At 35.4% G+C, this 20,866-nt stretch overlaps 1 protein-coding gene across 1 annotated transcript in view; it reads left to right on the forward strand.

Moving 5' to 3' along the window:
- GABRG1 (gamma-aminobutyric acid type A receptor subunit gamma1) overlaps positions 1–20,866 on the forward strand; it is a 100,787-nt gene that overhangs the window by 78,990 nt on the left and 931 nt on the right. The window contains exons 6-9 of the mRNA XM_036765050.1: positions 3,115–3,197; positions 7,044–7,181; positions 7,434–7,586; positions 13,241–13,452. Coding sequence (XP_036620945.1) covers positions 3,115–3,197; positions 7,044–7,181; positions 7,434–7,586; positions 13,241–13,452 — 586 coding nt within the window. The remainder of the gene's footprint in view (positions 1–3,114; positions 3,198–7,043; positions 7,182–7,433; positions 7,587–13,240; positions 13,453–20,866) is intronic.

A 20,866-nucleotide genomic window follows, 5' to 3' on the forward strand; every position in this document is an offset into this window, starting at 1 on the left:
CTAGGGACTTACTAAAGCCAGCAGAACCCATGCTTCAGCATTAAATGATTTTTTAAAACTACTTTTGAGGTCCTTCCTAGCCTTACAATTTTCTCATTTTATAAAAACATGCCATCAAAAGGTGTATCTAATATGTGTAGATTGATATCCCATGATGAGAACGCATTTTTGCTTTGTTTTCTTTAAATTTAAAACTTGTCTTTCTGGGATCTCCCTCATTTCTGTCTACCTCCTCCAAGAATGCCCTCTTCACACTCTGTAGAAAACCCTTTGCCCTTCAGGGTCTCTTTGATCCATATGTCTGAGTGAAAAACCATCAAAGTACTTGAAAAAAACACAATGAAAATGATCCAATGATGAATTTCAGATCAACACCTGAGGAAATTTGTTCAATGGGCCTTTACAATCAATTAACAAAAGCCTTAAATGTGGCAGTATTTTTTTTAAATCAAAATAAATTACCACATTTTGAATATTTTGGTTTGAGCTAAAATATGGTTAAATGTATGCTGGGAAGTAATTCATCATAGGTATCTAAAAATTTTGCTTTACGTTTAATTGAACTATCTTCCAAATTTACATTTTAAAAAACACCATCCATAAGTTGGATTAAAAGAAATTCTATTAAAAGGGACACCAGTTATTCCTGGATACATTTTCTCCTCCACCATTACTAGATATAAGTGGCTGATAATTATCAGCTGCTAAAACTTTTTTTTTTGCAGTGCTTAATTTGTGAAATATATTAAATCTTAAGTGTCAAAATAATGTTGCTAGTATCTATGTTATCAACTATCTAAAAGCTTGCATTGAACACAAGAGCCGATTTGAAATCTGTTTTTCCTAAGACCTATTTAATCTTTCCAAAAATCATAACATCTCTTCTAAGATACTTTATGCCTATTTGCACCTCAGCTTGTTATAGAATGTGACTTCAAGCTGATGCTAGTGATTTAAATTTCTTGTCTTCTGCTCTAACCAGTGGAGATGATAGTAGCATGGAACTCTATTTATTTTAATTGAAACTTGGTGCTGTTATTATGTCCCCAGGATAGAGTAAGATAAGCAATGGTTCCAAAATGCATAAGATCTAAGGAGACAGGGAAATAAGCTACCTACTAAAGCTAACTAGATATTCCATTAGGATTATTGGCTGATTCACAAACATACTGATGACCTGGAGGCTTTTTGTTTTTTCAGAACACAGGTTCTAACCTCTTCCAGTTTTAGTTATGTGAATTCTGACAGAGGGTACAGAAGGAAATCCAATTGCCTACTGACAATCCACCAAGTTCTTTGGATGTTTGAATACCTGCCAATTGCAACTTCCTACTTTTTTGTCTGCCCAACTCCAGTCATCCATTCCCAGAAGCAACTGTGTTTAGATAAGTGATATTATAAATGCTTTTGACCTATGTAGCAATTCATTTCTTAGAAAATAATATACTTTCATATTTAATATCTCCAATACCTATAATAATCACCTCAAAGTTTGTCATGGGAGCCAAATAAAAAGATTTGATACTTTCATAGATCTATAATTATTTACAAAATGGGAATGCATCTTTGACTGTTCAACCTTTCTGACTCTTATCTGTATCTTTTCAAATACTCTCAGCCATCTACCTTAGGACCTTCTCTGTTCTTTGACATTGTGTAGATACTAATGGAGAATGAAAATTGTCTGTCAGTTGGCCTATATATCTCACCACCACCATACTCCCCTCCCCCACCCAGGCATATGACTCTCTGGTGTCATTCTTTGCACTTTTGTGAAGTTTTTTTTTGTTGGTAATATGCAATAGCCTTCTCATACTCATCATGTGCCTCTCTATTCTCCTTTGGGTTAATGGAAACCTTAAATTTATGTATGTAAAAACACTTTAAAAATCACAAAGAATTGTAAGGATGTTGAATTATCATCATCATCATTTTCATCATCACCACCACCACCACCACTACCATCAGTCTTCCTTTTCCTTCTCCCTCATCTCTACGTATCACTGTTGTTATTGTTCAGTCATGTCCAACTCTTTATAAGCCCATTTGGGGTTTCCTTGGCAAACCTACTGATGTGGCTTGCTATTTCCTTCTCCAGGTGGCTTTACAGATGAGGAAACTGAAGAGAACAGGGTGAAGTGACTTGCCTAGATTCAAACAGCTAGTAGGGCTACCAGGCCAGATTTGAACTCAGAACGATCAGTCTTCCTACTTCAGGACCAGCACTCTATCCACTGTGCCACCTAGTTGCCCCTACATCATCATCCACCATACCAATTTCAGATGACTACTTCCTTGAGATGTTAAGATGGAGAACATTCATCACCATATTAGAGCTAGAAAAACTGAGACACAAAATCCTGGCCTTCTGGATATACAACCCCATCCATTCTCCATTAGATATTCACCCACTTAATAAACTCTCTTAGGTAGAAGCTAGTACCTAAAATATGAAAATGCAGTGCTACAAAAAGACTGTTTTCTTTATCTCATGAGTGCAAGGAAATAGCGGGTAGCATTCACTCTCTCATCTATAAAATAAGAGTTTTGTATTCGATATCTCCAAGGTACCTTGCTAGCTATGAAATTCTATGATTACGTGATTTTAAGCATTGTGACTAAGTTGTCCAAAAACAGAAGTAAATACAGATGTGGTTCAAAGATGCAAATTGCCTAAATTCATTGTCTTGGATCCCCAACAATTGGGAACAAACACTTTGTCCCTACTAGGTATTTCCTTCGAAATAATGCCTCACTAAAACCTAGGTTTTAAAATTTCTTTTAAAAGTACAGGAATTTTACCTAGAAAACATATTGGTAATAGAAATCTCATTTTCCTACAAAGTCTGGCCCTACAGTGGAATGTGAACAACATTGTACTATTGTCATTTCTGGAAGTTTTCTTCTTGTTTTTATTATAATTTGCCACATGCAAAAATTGTTGAACTTGTTGATAATGTTTGCATTCTGAAAATTTGGTGTTATTTTATTGTATCTAGCTGCCTGTTCAGTGTTCATTTTAGTGTAAAAAGATTACATCTCATAAATATCCCCATGTATCATAATGCTTAAATGTTGTTTGTTACTTACTAGATCTTTGTTTCTTTGAATTAGGTTAACAATTAATGCTGAATGCTATCTTCAGCTACATAACTTCCCTATGGATGAACATTCCTGCCCACTGGAGTTTTCCAGCTGTAGGTGGTAAAATACTTCATAATTTTATCTAATTTTAAATTCTGAGATTGTTCGTTTAATGATTGCAAAGGAGAAAATGATGGTCTTTGATTTCCATAAATGCATGTTGGGTTTACCTACTATAGATTGGACTATATAAAATGCATTCCCTACTTAGTCTTCTCCTTTTAACATTAAAAAAATGACACATGACTTTAAAGCTAAATTGGACATCTCAGTCATCATACTTTGTAAACATTAAAATTATTCAAGCAGCCACTATTTATACTGACACAGTTGAACAATGTTGCAGAGCTTGTCATGTGAGATCTCAATAATATAAATAGGTATGAATGTCAAATCCATGGTCAGATTTTCTTACAGAGTTTTTAGAAAACTTTATTAGAGTTGTTTGCACTTTGCAGAAGCAAGATTTGACTCTATTGCTAAGATTTGCTTAATTAAATACAGTTCAACAGCCACTTTTAAGACCGTTTATGTGAAACTCATTGTACTACGGTTGATTATGTAGATGCAGACTTGGATCTCAAAGAGTTTACATTCTAATGGATGATATCAATCCGTTTGCTAATTCTCATTTGATATAGGAAGGGAGAATGTTTTTGAATAGAAACTGGGTGAGTTAGAGTAGCCAAGATTAAAAAAAAATGGGAGGTTTTGGTTATTGTTGTTGATAAGAAAGAATGAGAAAAAAAGAGAGCTTAAAATGAAATAAGATAGATATCAGTTTTTAAAAAATTATACATACCTTTGCATTTAACTCACGTAGGAGTCTACAAATTCCTTGAAGGTTGATATTGTGTTGATTTTGATCATTTTATCACACTATATATAGTGATTACCTAATAACATTTTTTACTTAAATTCACTGAGAACTACTGTAAAAATGTAGAATAATTATTTAGTATATTTCTAATTAGGAACTCAGTATACATGTGCATTTACTATTTTATTTATAATTATTTTAATATAAAGATTTTATTTTTTTGGCAACTTACTACTAATCAGGAATTCTTTACCCAAAAAAAACCCCCAACATAAAATTACATGAAAAAGTTCATTCTTTGTTCTCTATGCAATGGTTTAAGACAGGCCCTTTGACTGAATCAAAACTTCATAGAACAAATGCCCTTAATACTTGAGGCCACAGGTTCCCCACCCCTGGTCTAAGAGCTGTTTTCATTTTCAATGTGATTCTATTTTTTTTTAATAAAGCAAATTTCAGGATCTGTTTTTATTGCCAAATGTTCATGGTTATGGCTGTCCAACCTATATTAAGTTCCAGCACATTTATCACTAAGTAAAATTTTAGTTTATAGAGATGTTCAGGAAAGAAACTATGCCAAAATGGTAAAACAGTTATATTTCAAGCAAGGTTATGAGAAACCTACTCTATGAAAAGCACTAATACAAATGTGTGTGTATGTGTGTGTGTGTGTGTGTGTGTGTGTGTGTGTGTGTGAGAGAGAGAGAGAGAGAGAGAGAGACAGACAGACAGACAGACAGCAGACAGACAGACAGACAGACAGACAGATGGAGAAGGGAAGGGAAGAAGGAGGCGAAGGGAAGGGAAGGGAAAGGAAGGGAAAGGAAGGGAAGGGAAGGGAAAGGGAAAGGGAAAAGGAAAGGGGAAGGGGAAGGAGAGAGGGAAAGGGGAAGGGGACAGGGAGAGTGGGGGGGGAGAGAGAGAGAGAGAGAGAGAGAGAAAGAGAGAGAGGGAGGGAGGGAGGGAAGGAGGGAGGGAGGGAAGAGAAGAGAAGAGAAACTAACCTTCTTTTAAGAAGGTTCTCATCCTGTAAGGGTAATGGTATATATACATGTTTGATTATATTACAAAATCAGATAAGATAATCCTATGAAATAAAATCTAGGGGGATCTAGGTAGGTTTTGGGGAGAAGGTAGATATTTTCTTGGGTCTTAAAGGAAGGAAAGGTTTCAATAGGTGCATATTTGAAAGGGGGTAAATGTTGGAGAAAGGTGATAAAGAGAATACCAAAAGCAAAGGCATAGATCTATGCCTTTATATAGAAATAAAGCAAAGGTATGAAAGTACCTTTTAGAGAAGGTACCTAATACCATCTCATCGAGTAGGCAATTCACAAAACTGTATTAAATATGACACTATTTAGTGGTCTTGAATAAATCATGAAACTGTGCTGACTGGATCCACTAAAAATCTGTGTCACAAAACCTCAGGTGGACCCTCACTGAGACAAGGAGATCCTTTTATGTCCCCCTTCAATCAGTTCACTGTCACACTTATAATGTAATCCTTTCCATCCCTCCTCAAACCTCTCATAGGATCATTTCTCCCACCCTTTCAGCTGTGACTCCTGCTTTGTGTTTCACCAAAATAAAAAAATGAGGCAATTTATTGAGAACTCACTGTAGTCTCCTCTTTATCTCATAGCACACAAATGTCTTCCCCTGCTATCTTCTTCTTCACTCTTGTCTCACATGAAGAGGATGTTCTTCTCCTTACCAAGAAGACTCATTCTACATGCACCCTTGATCTCATTCCATTCCATCTTCTACGGCTGGGCTGTCCAAAACGCAGCCTGTGGGAGGATGCGGCCCGTCTACAAGCATAGAAATTTACATAAATGCTTTAGTAAAAGAAGCCCACCTACCGCAGAGCTCCCACTGAAATGGCAAATCAAAATATATTGGCTATTGTTTCAATAAAAACCTAAGGTTGGACACCCTGTACAGCATATTGCCTCCTCCATCACCTTCACTCTTTCACTAATCTTATCTCTCCCTGACTAATTGCTACATTTCTTACTATCTAAAAACAAACTCATGACTCCCCCATCCTAGGCAGCTAGGTGTGGCAGTGGGCTTGGAATGGGGAAGACTTGACCTCTAATCCACCTTCAAACATTTGTGAACTGTGTGACCCTAGTCAAGTCACCTAACCTCTCAAGTTCAGCTTGCTTGTCTGTTAAATGAGCATAATAGTAACACTTACCTCACAAGTTTGCTGTGAGGATCAAATGAATTAACATGGAAAACCACTTTGCAAATTCTAAAGCATTATATAAATTCTATCATTATTATTATTATTACCATCTCTAAAGGGTAATACTTACTTGATATGACCATTTCCATGAGCTATCCAACCGAAGTGTTTGAGGAATGTTCAGTAGTCCATATTGGCTTTTAAAGGATTGAGCATGTGAACAAGAGTATTAGGAGACAAGTCTACCCAAATCAGTCGACACCCATTTGTGAAGGTCATAAATACTGATTTAATAGGTTAGAAATTTATTGATTAGGCAGTAGAGAGTCCTTTCAGAGGGTTTTTCTTCCTCCTGCTCCCAGGATTTTATCATTAGATTTGAATATTAGGAATGAGAATGGACTAGATGTGGGGAGAATAGAAGCAGCAAGATTCCTAAAGAGGTATTAAAATAGTTCAGGTGAAAAATTAATATGGGTTTATTCTTAGGGTGCTGTTATTGGAAAGAGGGAGAAGATGGGATAGATGTCACGTTAGGACTGACAGAATATGTTTACTAACTGAATGTGAGAAGAGATTTAAATATGACGTTGATGATGCTTCATGTCTGAGATTTAAAGGTTTGATGTGACTCCAGCATCAGGAACCTCTTCGGGTGTTACTTTCTGGTCTAAAGCACATTGAAGAAAAAAGGGAAAAGTCAAAAGTTAGAAAAATAGTATGGGTGGAGGAGAGGGAAAAATATGGGGGAGAATAGGAAGGAAAGAGGTGGAGAGAAGAGAAAAATAGGTGACATTTGCTGATTTTGGTTGTTCTCTTTTTCCACAAAGATATGGGCTGCTGAGGAATTTTGATCACATATGTTCCTATGATTTTTTTCAGATGGGTACCCTAGAAATGAAATAGAATATAAATGGAAGAAAACCTCTGTCGAAGTAGCAGATCCCAAATATTGGAGATTGTACCAGTTTGCATTTGTAGGGTTACGGAACTCAACAGAGATCTCGCATACACTATCTGGTAAGAAAAACAGCAATGATAACAACAAAACAGGGCATTAGTCATACTTTTAAAAATGTGGCTATCTTTGGATTGTTTCCATATAGATCTGTATCTTTATGCATATTTTAATTCTATAAATGAGTGCTTCTTTGGGGGATAGATCATAGAGGGGATTCTTGTGCAGGAATAGGTATCCTTTGAGGTCCCTTTCAACTCTGACTTTCCGTGATACTGTGACTATAATATGCCTTTATCACCCTTTTATTTTAGGTGATTATATCATCATGACAATCTTTTTTGATTTGAGTAGACGTATGGGATACTTTACCATTCAGACATATATCCCATGTATATTAACAGTCGTCCTTTCCTGGGTCTCATTCTGGATTAACAAAGATGCAGTTCCTGCAAGGACATCATTAGGTATGAAATATTAAAATATGCTTGCTGCAATATGTATTTTTATAAGTGTACCACCAAATGTATTATAGCCTGTACCACTAAGACCTAAATCAATAGCGTCTCATAGGATCCCTTCAAAGTACTGTGATTAAAAGAGACCAAGAAAAAAAAGAGATTACAGAGTGATCAAATTTTGAACCAATTCATACTTATCTGTGCAAATGAGGACATAGGAAAATGGAACCAAGAGAAGGTTAGGTAAATGAAATTCTCCCATCCCTAAACCTCATTTTATTTAATAAATTCTGTCATTTCCCCTACTACGCCTTTTACCAGTTACAAGGAGTAAAATCGACTGCCTATTATTGTCTCTGTTTGCTTTTGGTGGTTGTTGTAATGAGAAGCAAAGGGTCCAAGAGGCAGGGAACTGAAGTAAGAATGATGAGAAGCCAGGAAGTGAGTAATCTACAAATTGAGCAACAGCTGAGGAGACATTGAATGTGCCTGGACAGTAATAATAATGAATAATGTGAATTGTTATTCACAATTGGTATGTTTGCTTTTTGCCATTTTTTATGTATTGGCACTTTTTCTTTTACAAGACAGCCATTTCCCAATAAACACACATCTCCCCCACAAAGTACCTTCTCCTGAAAGTTTATCCCAAACCATGCACTTAGTGTGATTTTAACTGATAACATATGTCACTTTGCAGTTTTGTATTTTACTGATCCTTAACAGAAAGAATGTATTTTTAACATTGATAACATTAAAACATCGTCTGTTGAATTAAGTCCATCCTATTTCTTTTCAGAGGTTGTTTATTTATAACGTTTCAGTCATTGCTAATTTGTTTTATTAACTTTTTATCATTTTAAACAATTCTTCTCATGTTCTCTGAATTCTTCCTAGTAATAGCACAAGGAAATCCTTGTATATTCATGTATCACACTTTCTTCAAAAATATCACAATCACTGGGCAAGGATTTTGATTCCATCTTTTTGTGATCATAAAAATTCTAGTTATGTAGATGTTTGTGTATAGGGGGTCTTCTCTTGCTTTAGATAAATTTATTTTGCTGTGTATTTTGAAGACATTATAATAACATTCAGCCACTTTGAAAATGAACCAATTATTTTAAAGTCAGGTAAAACTACCTCCATTTCTACAATTCATTTACAAAGATAGCTTATTGTTCAATTGGTTCACTCCAATTAAAAGTATAGCTCTCTGACTACTGATACTTATTTCATGAAAAAATATAAAAAGCTAAGGGCAGAATTTCTATTTTTAATCACAAAGTGCCCCTTCATGTGGTTGCCTGAGATGGCTGGTGAAAATCTCCTTTTAATAATGTATAGTAAAATATAAATCACTTGGAATCATCAATATTAAAGCTTAAGACAGCTAACTATGCAGCTGGCAAAGAAATTGCCTTGGGAGTCTGACAAATATGTAAATGTTCGTTAATAGACTATATTCATAACTACTTTTACTCAGTTTTCTATGATTATCACTTTAATATGAAATCCATTTATGTTTCTAATATACATACCATTTTACATTCTTCTGTGTATTATTGGGTTTGCAATTATTAAAAAAAAACTTGCCTCCATGATTCTATGGCTTTTAAATGGTATTTGATAAATTATTGGTTTTCTTGGGTTATTAAATGAGAGGCTATAGTGAACAGAGCATAGGAACTGGGAGTTAGGATGAACTGGGTTCAAATCCCACTTCTAACCGATTATATAGTAGCTTCGTGACCATGTTTAGGCAAGTCATTTAGCCCTGCCGAGCCTGGGCTTTGTCATATGTAAAATGGGGAAAACAATGACTGTTCTGTGGTTCGAATGAGATAATACTTCCAAGGTATTACTTTATTAACCTTAAAGCACTACATGAATGCACTTTTGGGCTGGAATAGATATGGTCTTTGGAGCCACATCAGAGCCTCTGGAGCTCTTCCCGGTAGATGAGTTTGAAGATAAACAACTCTCCTACATTCATGGCAAATTCAATGTTATTTGTCAATTGTTCTTTGAAAACTGGTCCATGAGGTGCAGCTAGATGGCTCAGTGAGTAGAGCATTGGCCCTAGAGTCAGGAGGACCCGAGTTCAAATTCTGCCTCAGTCACTTACTAGCTGTGTGATCGTGGGCAAGTTACTTAGCCATGGTTACCTCCAAAGAAAAGAAATAAAAATGAAGAGATAGGATCAATACCTATTCCTATCTTTGCCCTAGATCTGGAAGGAACCCTAAAGAGAGATGTTGATAGGAAGAGAGAGGAAGGCTAACAGGATTAGAAAAAGAAAAGAATTAAGTGTGCTTATGGAATTTTCATAGCAAGTGTCATTTCAGTCATTTGCTTCCTGAAGTCTCAATTGCTTTCAAGTTATCCCTAGGACTGAAGGAACAACCTGGACCTGGAATGTCTCTGTCTCTCATCTCTCATTTCTCTGTGCCTCTCTCTCTCTGTCTCTTTCTAAATAGATATAGATTTAAATAAAGATATATACACACAGAGATAGATAGATAGGTAGATAGATAGATAGGATAGATAGATTGCAATGTTTATGACAGAGAGTGTGAACTACTCGAGAACAGAGACTTCTGAGTTTTATTTCTTTTGGCTTTATATCCCCAGGGCTTAGTATAGTGCCTGAAACATAGTAAGCACTTAATAAAAGCTTGTCAACTGATGGCAATAACTTTCTTCATCCACCATGCCTTATATCATCCCCTGTTTTTCTGTTAGTTTTTAAAAGTTGCTGTTTATTTTAAAGGGGCCTAAAAAACTCTATTTTCATTATGAACATGTTTGCATATTACTTTCTGGGAAAAAAAAATTTAGGTTATGCCTATCATTAAGTTTACATGATGCCATATGTCAGTGCATTATGAAATAGAAAATATGAATTATGTAAGCATCATATGATTGCAAGTATTTAATATTTTGAAATATTTAAACACAAATGTGATTTATCAAAGACTTTGCATTCAAAATTTAGGCTGTAGAAATATCCGCCTGGCAGAAAATCTTCAGAAAATGTGGACATGGTTGTACTATCCACTGGAGAATTGAGAGTGAAAAAATCAAAGGTTGAAATCTAAGGCTTTCAACAAGAGACAATATAATATGGTAGATATTGAGGTGGCAGCTGATCTGGACATAATTTTGAGGCCCACTATATTCATTGTCTTACCCTGAGCAAATTGTATAACTGCTTAGTATCCCAGGCCAGGCTATAAAAACATTACTGACTTTGTATCTCCTGCATCAAGTACAGGGCCTCAAAAATTGGAACTTTATAATAAATACTTGTTGAAATAAATGAAAGTGAAGATTCATCATTCCCAACCTCGATCTATGGATACGGGTTTTATGAAGGTGAAATTTTATTTTGCTAACTGAATATATTGTCATTTAAATAATAATGAAGATACTCCTTACCTAAGAAAGACCTGGGTTCAAATCCTGCCTCTGACAGATATTTAGCAATTCAGTTAAACTTCCAGTGCCCCCAAACAACTCTCCAAAACAATATCTTGAGAAAAAATTGCTAATCTTTATTGGTAAATGGAATTTATTCATTGAGCGTTCTATACACAAATGAAATCGCAGGTCCAAAGAAAACACAACTAAATAAAAATCACAGTATTTTTCATTTCTTTAATAGCTGTAAGTTACAAATGTTCTACCATCCAAATCAGAACAAATACTGCCTTATTGTTTTCAATTTATTTTTTTATTTTTAGTTTATAGCACTCAGTTCTACAAGTTTTTGAATTCCAAGTTTTCTCCCCTTCTCTCGACTCGCCCCTCCCCACCCCAAGACGGCATGCATTCTCATATAGATTTTACATATACCTTCACATTAAATTTATTTTCACAATAGTCAAGTTGTAAAGGACAATTATAAACAATGGAATGGATCGTGAGAATATTTTATGGCTTTGAAATACAGAGAGAGTTTAATTAGAGTGTGGTTGATATAAGGGAAAAGACCCAAGCAATCTGCCTATGACTATCCTGGGTGAATATGAAAAGGAAAGAAGGAGATGGTGTACATTTTAAAGCATTTAAACCTTTGATATAAAAACTTTTTTTCTTCTAGAGGATGATGGAAAGTACTACATAATAATTGAGACTTAACATTTTGTTATGAGTGGTATCAAAGGGAGATTTGTATATGTGTCCTAATTTTTGAAAATATGAAACTATAATTAAATAGATGTCTCTACTCCTGCCATTATATATTCATCTTTGGTCAAATTGTAAAGATTTATCATATGCATTACTTGTTTTATAATAAACACCTCAGTGTTAGCAATATTATGTCATAATTATTCACTCTACCTTTTATTTTTTAAATTAGCTTTGTTTTTTTATTAAGTGTGAAAAGGTCATGTCAGATCATGGAGATACAGAGTGGCATAATGGTGAGAATGTTTAGAATACTGGCATTCACATTAGAAAGACCTGGGTTCAAGTCTTGATTCTGACATTCACAAGTAACTGTAGGCTAGTCACCTAACTCTTCTTTAGTTATCAAATTAGCTGCTAGTGATGTCTGATTGATTCACTTTTTCTTATGAGGCTGTTATAAGTAGATCCCATGATACTGTGTATTCAACTCTGTTATAATCCATTAATATAATAATAATAATATATCAAATATTAATATATAATAATATATATTATACACACATGTGCTAGTTATGTGACTAGGCAAGTCATTTAACATCTTTGACCCCAAACAACTCACTAAGACTAAAGTTACAAATAATTTGCATCTGTGGAGGAAGTTTTCAGGCTTAAAATACCTTTGTGATCATGATCAGAAATGAAATTATATATGTGTGTGTATGTATATATGTGTGTGCATATATACACACATGTGTGTATACATATATGTATGTATATACATGCATAGCTACATATACATATGCATATAGGGGAATGGAGAAGCATGTATTAAGTATCTGTTATATGTCAGGCACTGTGCTAAGTGCCTTACAAATATTATCTCATTTGATCCTCACAACAACCCTGGGAGGTAGGTACTATTATCCTCATTTTACAGTTGAGGAAATTAAGATTAAGTGCGGTGCCCAGAGTCACACAGCTGCATATGATGTTCCACAGTCTTTGGATGCTCCAGGTTGTTCTGACTGACAACTATTTGCTATGCACTATGCTACATTACTTTCCAAAAATCAATCAATGAAAGTACATTCTAATTTTTCCAAAGCTTTTGTGATATTGACTATCATCTAATAAGTAGTATGAACTATTTAAAATATTGATAGTAACATAAAATTGGAACCTACAATCATATTTATCAATAAATACTCTCAAAATGATTAAAATAATAGTGATTTATTATATTATATATTAATTTTTCTTATTTTAAAAGAAGCTTTTGCCATATTAAAGTAAGACTGATAATGTGGCATAAACTCTTTTAAAGGCTTTAGATTACCACTACAAAATTGGGACATTATAATTATGATCAACCATAATTATTCCCCTCAAAAAGCATTATAATCAGAGTAATTTTATTGAATTGTTTATTTATTTACCCCTAGAAGATGTCTGTTATATGAAAAAATAGTAGTCCATAAAACCACCTGATAGCTATCCTTCTCTTCCTATTTGTCTCAATGTAGGTATAACCACAGTGCTGACAATGACAACACTGAGTACCATTGCTAGGAAATCCCTCCCGAAGGTTTCCTATGTGACAGCTATGGATCTCTTTGTTTCTGTTTGCTTCATTTTTGTTTTTGCGGCCTTGATGGAATATGGAACCCTGCATTATTTCACTAGCAACAAAAAGGGGAAGAAGCCTAAAGACAGGAAGTCCAAACACAGGTCCAGGGTACGTTGAAGCTTACATTTCTGTCACTTCCATCTACCTACAGATATAGTGTTGGGAAGCAAATGTATGTTATTTTGTTTATAATAAAGTGTTTGAGGCATGGAGTATGATAGAGGGTAAGTGAAAAAGAAAGGAGATTAAAAATGCCAGCAAGCACTCCTCCAATGGAAAAGTCACCTGCAAGACCTTTGGAAGACTATTCCATATGTGCACAGATTTCTTCCTTTAGCTGAGCTCATTTGAAGTTCTGAACCTTTTTTGTGTTAAGATTTCCTCTCTTACATTTTACCTTTATTATGGGATTCCGGGTTCTAACCGAACTCGATGCACTCCACTGAAATGATTTTTCTAAAGAAATGTGCTCTTAAGAGGTGTGATGCTGATTATTTTTCATTGCAAAAAAGCTAGAATTATATTTGTCCCATCCCCACCTTTTATCCCTTTCCTACACATATATTTTCTTTTGTTTGGCATGAAATCAGGAAGTTGAAGTGGATAATATAATATTTCAGTCAATAGATATTAACACAATTCACCACTTTTGGTGAACCTGGGAAAGGTAGTCATCTACTTTTTCTCCCAGACTTTTTTCAGATAATAAAGTACGTGAAAATGGTGTATAGGAAAAATGGTACAGGGTTCCCCTTGCTTCAAGAAACAAAGAGGGATGAAACCCCAGATCATCATCCTCTTCCCCTTGAAAATATTTCTTTTTCAGTTTTTTTTTTCCTCACCTCATTTTGCCTTCTTACTCTTTCACTTTTCACTTTCATTCACTTCTGGGATATTGTGCAATTCACTTAAGTGAGAAATCATTTACATGAGTCTCAGTGCTAGAAGTCTGATTGCTTGGTCTACTTTCATGGGCACACAGATATACCCAGTTGTCTGACTAGTTCCTTTGGGAATCAACAAGATCTTCCCACTGAAAATAGGAGATAGATCCCAAGAGAGAATGAGCCCATTATCAGTCATGCAGCCATGCAAATTTGCATTTCAGAATTAGCATCTGACTCTGCCTTTACTGGAGATTGTTTTAGTTTATCTCTCATACAAACCAAAGTCAATAAATGAAACAGCCCCTTAGAGAGCATTCAAAGCAGATAGACCATTCCCAACTATGTTTAAATGGAGAGAAAGCAACTTTTCCACACTTCTGTTTTAACTCAAGCTAAACATCCCCTTCAGTGTCAAGTTTCTCCATATGTTTATCAGTAGCCACATTGAATTTCTCTTTTAAACACTGGCATCTAACATGGTTCTCCTTAATGGAAAGTTTTATCTGATATTTCTTGAGGTTACATTTGGAGGAACTTAAAAATTGGAAAGCATATCCTAAAGAGGCAACATCCGTCAGTGATATTTATCTCATGTGATTGGAAAAAAGCACATAAACCAACCCTAAGACATGTTATCAAAAAGTCACAAACGAGGGTCAATATGTAGAAGAGAGAGGGAACTCGATGTAGTGATAGAGACCCAGTCTGAGAGTGTGTAAGATGTTTTAACACCACATGTGACATAGACTAGCTATGTGACCTCGGGGAAATTGCTTAATATCTCAGTGCCCCCAGGCAACTCTCTAAGACTATAAATTGCCATACAGGAGCTTCTTTCTGTTGGTATAGGGAATTTCCCCATTAGGAAATGGGGGGAAATTTAATGAAGAAGGGAGAGTTTGATATAGGGTGAAAGGTGAACTCTGGAAAACCTGGATTCCATTTCTGCCAGTGATACTTATTGGTTGTAGGACCATGCACAGATAATCTATCCTTCTGGAGCCTGTGAAAACTCCAAAAATTAGTTATGAAGTTATAAGGGGGTTCTCAGTAGCAGTGCTAGAGGGTGGCTTTAGATCCCCAATATATGAAGATGGTAAGATTTAAGAGTTAAAGGAATACAATTTCAGTTATATTATTTTATTGTGAGGCTACTGTGACCTTTGCAGCACTCTATTGCAAATGTTAATAAATTAGTGGCTGAAACCATGACTTTGTAATTACATATTGTGCTCTTATTGAGGATTTAAAAAAAAAAGGATTTCCTTTAGAACCTGCTAAAAACTGAGCCCCAAGAAGCTAAATAAAGAGTTCAAAGCCATTTTCTTTTCTTCTTAGTTTGGTTCTGCTGCCTTGCCAATTCTTTTAACTCTAGATGGCATGCTGAGTGAAAAACTGGGATCAGTGATCAAATCTTATTCTCCCCCATGGCTCAATGTTGAGCCATATGGTCTTGTTAATCAGGTGGATTGTATCACATTTTCATGGTTTATAGACAGCTGTGCATACTGCTGTCTACACACCATATACTTGAAGCCCTTATGGAATCTCTGTCTCCTTTCTGTTGCAGACTAAGCAACCAAACAGTAATCTCAGTGCCAAAAAAATCTGCCTGTTATCTGGCCATCACATCTGTTTATTCTGTTCTGTCTTAGACATTTTCCCCTGAAAATATAAGCATTTAGAAGTTTAAATTTCAGATGTTTATGTATGTATGTATATATGACATATACATACATGCATACATACACACATACACATATACATATGTGTGTGTACACAGAGACAGATATATGGCTAGATAGATAGGTAGTGATAGATAAATATCCTTTTTGCTCATTTCTTCATTGCAGTCCTAGGGCCTGGGGCCACAGCTGCTGGGTCAGAGTAGCTGAAAGATCAGGGCATCTTCCTTGAAGCACAGAGAAAACACATTCTATAACAGTTAAACAATAACTGTGGAAAAATCTCAACCCTCTAGTCCTTGGATTCTTTGCTTAAGGGACATTCAAACCTTCAAAATAATTAAGTTACAGTTGCGGTGAGACCTGACAAGATAATTTTTTTTCAACCTATCAGTTTCTTAGAGTGTAGGAAAAGAATTGTTCATTTACATTAATTCTTTTGAGCAACACTCATATTATTGTAGTGTCATTTCCAATGGTCCCTATTTTTATTGCTAAATGGTTGGGTCTTTTTTTAAAGAAAATCTATTTAAATTAAGTAAAACATGTTACACCTAAATAGAAAGATATCTGTATGGTGCAGCCAAAAGCTACTGGGAAACAACAGCAGTTATTTATCCATAGGATTTCTTTAACTGGGAGTCTCACCTAAAATCACCAGGTAAGCTAGTCAAAATTTTTTGTTATTCCATATCCATATAATATCCACTATTGAGTTCTTAATCCAGCAAAGACCCAAAGAAGATGGTTAATAATAATCGAGGGGACCAGAAAGCCATTATAGAAGAGGTAGCATTTGAGTTTAACTTTAATTGAAAAGTAGGAATTTTACAGGAAAATCAAGGAGACTGTAGAGAACAATACAATAAAGGTGTAGAGACAGGAAAAGACAGGCAAAGTTAACAGTGTAATTAATACCATAGTTTGGGTGATGCATAGAGTATATGGAAGGGTACAACATGGAATAAGGCCAGAAAGGCAAAACAATGGCAAATTGTGGAGACCTATAAGTAGTTAAATTTTACTTGGTAGGCAGCCAATAAACTATCACTGAAGATTTGTAGATGGGGCCATGCTGAATTATCAGGATTATGAATAATGAAGACTTTTCTGGAAGAAATTAAAATGATAATTCAAATCATAGTTCTAAACATAAAAAGAGGAAATTATTTAAAGATTCTAACACAGAGGGTAATAAGGGTCCATGTTAGTGTGGTGGCAGTAGGAATGTTGAGGAAAGGATGAATAGGAGAGATGTTATATCAGTGGAATTGATAAAATGTGATTCCCCAATTATGAGAAGTGATTTAAGAAGAAAAGGAGAGAGAAGAATCAGAGATAAAACCAAGGTTTTGAACATAGGAGATTAAATAAAGTTATGCAATTCAGAGAATTAGTTAAAAGTGGGAGTAAGTGAAGAGGTAAATAAAGTGAGCTATGTTTTGAATATATTGATTTTGAGGTTATATGGAACACCAGGTGGAGATGTCTTGTTGGGATTTTGGAGGGAAGAATTCATACTTCAGAAAAGAAAGCAAGGAATGAGATTTTGACTTGGAAATCATCTTCTTGGAAGGAGTGAGTAATTTTAGTAACTTGTCTAGGACTCAGTTTCCTGAACTCTAGAATGAAGAGGCTGGGCTAGGTGAAGATCTCTTCCATTTATAAGTCTCTAATCCTGGGAGCCTAGGATTCAATGAGATTTTTTTTTCTGTTCTAAAATTTAATATGTTATTTTCCCCAATTACATTTAAAGACATTTTTAAAGATTCATTTAAAATGTTTTCTGAGTTCCAAATCTCTCCCCCTTCCTATTTTATTGAGAAAGCAATTAATTAGATATAGGTCATGCATGTGCAGTCATGCAAAATATATTTCCATGTTACTCGTGTTGTGAAAGAAAACACAGACCAAAACCCAGGAAAAACTAAAAAAAAGAACAAGTATGCTTCAGTCTTCATTCAGAATCACTCAGTTCTTTCTCTGGAGGTGGATAGCATTTTTCATCATAAGTCTTTCAGAATTTTCTTGAATCATTGCATGGCTGAGGATAGCTAAGTTATTTGCAGTTGACCATCATACAGTATTGCTATTTCTGTATATGATATTCTCCAGGTTCTGCTCATTTCACTTTGCAACAGTTCATGTAAGTCTTTCCAGGTTTTTCTGAGAGCATCCTGCTCATTATTTCTTAGAGCACAATAGTATTCCATCACAATCATATACCACAACTTGTTCAGTCATTCCCCAGTTGATGGATATTCCATCAATTTCCAGTTCTTTGCTAAAACTAAAAGAGCTGCTTTACATATTTTGTACATATAGAACATTTTCCTTCTGTTTTTTTAAATCTCTTTTGGAATACAGACCCAGTAGTGGTAGTACTGCGTCAAAGGGTATGCATAGTTTTATAGCCCTTTGGGCATAGTTCCAGATTGCTCTACAGGATGGTTAGATCAGTTTACAATTCCACTAATAGTGCATTAGTGTCTCAATTTTCCCACATTCCCTCCAACATTTGTCATTTTCCTTTTCTGTCATATTAGCCAATCTGACAGGTGTGGACTGGTAGCTGAGAGTTGCTCTAAAATGCATTTCTCTCATCAATAGTGATTTAAAGCATTTTTTCATACAACTGTAGAGAGCTTTGATTACTTCATCTGAAAACTGTCTGTTCACATTCCTTGACCACTTATCACTTGGGGAATGGCTCTTATTTCTATAAATTTGACTCAGTTCTCTATATGTTTGAGAAATAAGGTCTTTATCAGATGAAACTGCCGTAATTTTTATACAATTATAATTACTATTTTTTCCTTCCTATTTTCCCCTGTTTATCCTACTCTCTCTCCTTTCACCCTGTCCATTCTCAAAAGTGTTTTGCTTCTCACTTTTACCCAGCTCAATCTGCCCTCCATTTTATAAACCCTGCTCCCTTCTCTTATCTCCTACCCCTCCTACTTTCCTGTATTGTAAGAAAGATTTCTATAACCAACTGAGTGTGTATATTATTCCCTCTTTGAGCCAATTCTGATGAGAATGAGGTCCATACACTTCCCTACCACCCACAAATTCAATGAGATTTAATACAAGAGTCTAAAAGGAAAGATTAATGGGCCATGGATAGGATAGGAGAAGACCTACCTTAGGAGTATAGAAGGAGAACAAGGTAGTAGCAAAAGAGAAAGCGGAGGAATTATTAGAAAAGTAGAAGAATATGATATCTTTGGATCTATTGTCAGGGACAGCTAACAACATGGAAATATAGAGAATTCAAGGAGAATGAGGACTGAGAAACGGCCACTGGATTTGGTGATTAGTTCAGCAAAAGTGTATTTTGAGATAGCAGTTTTGAATGATAGGATAAAATCAGGTTTCAACAGGTTAACCAGAATATGGATGACAAGGAAGTGTAGCACTGAGTACAGATGAATTCTTCCAAAATTGTAACCATGAATGCTAGGAGGAAGATGAGATAGAATTTGGACTAGAAAGAAAGGTATTTTTTTGACTGAGTAAAACTTGAAGGTATTTGTAGGCAGATGAAAGTGAACCAGTGATGACAGTAATTGAGGGGACTGATGTACTCATCAAAGTCATTTGTCCTGTGGAATGCTTCCCTGAAGAGTCTTTTGTGCCTAGCCATATGGCCATTACCAAAACCTTGTGACACAAAGTCATCACAGCCATATCTTCTTAACCTTCTCTGTGTCAAGATCACTTAAATGTATATTTTTGAGGGTACTTTCAGAAACTCTCATCTCTCTTAGGGAGACAACTCTCAGAAATGGGTTGAGGGTCACAGAGAGTGGCTGAAACACAGTTATATTCATTTCAGGGAGATGAACACCATCAGGAACAGAATTTTCAGGCGTGTTAAAAGGGTTGTGAATGGCATTTGGCAAATCTCCCAGAAAAGAATATGTGACAGTAGTCAAAGCTTACTTGAACAGCTATGAAGGGTCAGGGGACTAACTGTAAAATATGTTAAAGTGACCATTTTGTAACACTATGGTTGGGGAATCTAGGCCTGTTCCATAAGTTAGGTAGTGACCACTAATTATTTTTTTTAGTGGATAATTAGATAACACTTGGGATTTGATTTTTATTTCAGCTTCAAAGAGCCATTTGTGAGCGTTATAAGTTCCCTGGTGCTTTCAGAGACTCTTATCTAGCCATAAGAGTTGTCATTATCAGTAAAGAAAGCTAACTGAAAGCCTAGATTCCATCCCATTCCACAGTATTGAAGAATTCACATCAAACTCTCTCTCTCTCTCTCTCTCTCTCTCTCTCTCTCTCTCTCTCTCTCTCTCCCTCTCTCTCTCTCTCTCTCTCTCTGCATCATTATTAGCTGTGACTATGCTTAAGTGAGTTTTTAAAATGCATTTCTCTTGGTTGCAGCTGAGACAAGAAGACTTCTACTGGGCACATTTCTCTGGTTAATCCTTCACTGGTTTCCAGGATACAAATCAATATATCCCCAACCCTCTATTCCATTGCTGGAGTGACAGCTAGTTGGTTAATTTGGTAAATAGATATAGTCATGTGTATATTTGTTCAAATAAGCAGGGTTATTTGAACACATACATTCTATTTCCCCTTTTTAAGCTATTCAGTATATATGTTGGCCATGTAAAATGTATTTCATAATTATCATGTTATATCATTATAAAAGGTATACCTCTTCTATGTAGGTACTTTGTAAAAATTTGCTGCAAAAAATTATAACTGTTAGGAGCAATCATAGAATGAGAGCTCTCACTTATAACACTTGCAAAACACTTTATATGTGGCCCTCCACCTCAGGTTTCTATACTTTTGCATTGTTCGTGCCCTATACCTGTTATTCACCCTTTCTTCACTTCTGCCTCATATAACCTCTTACTGTCTTCAAGAATATGTTCAAGGACCACTTTCAACCAGATGCTTTCCTAATCCTTAAAACTATTG

Source organism: Trichosurus vulpecula, chromosome 6, assembly GCF_011100635.1.
Source record: "Trichosurus vulpecula isolate mTriVul1 chromosome 6, mTriVul1.pri, whole genome shotgun sequence".
NCBI lineage: Eukaryota > Metazoa > Chordata > Mammalia > Diprotodontia > Phalangeridae > Trichosurus > Trichosurus vulpecula.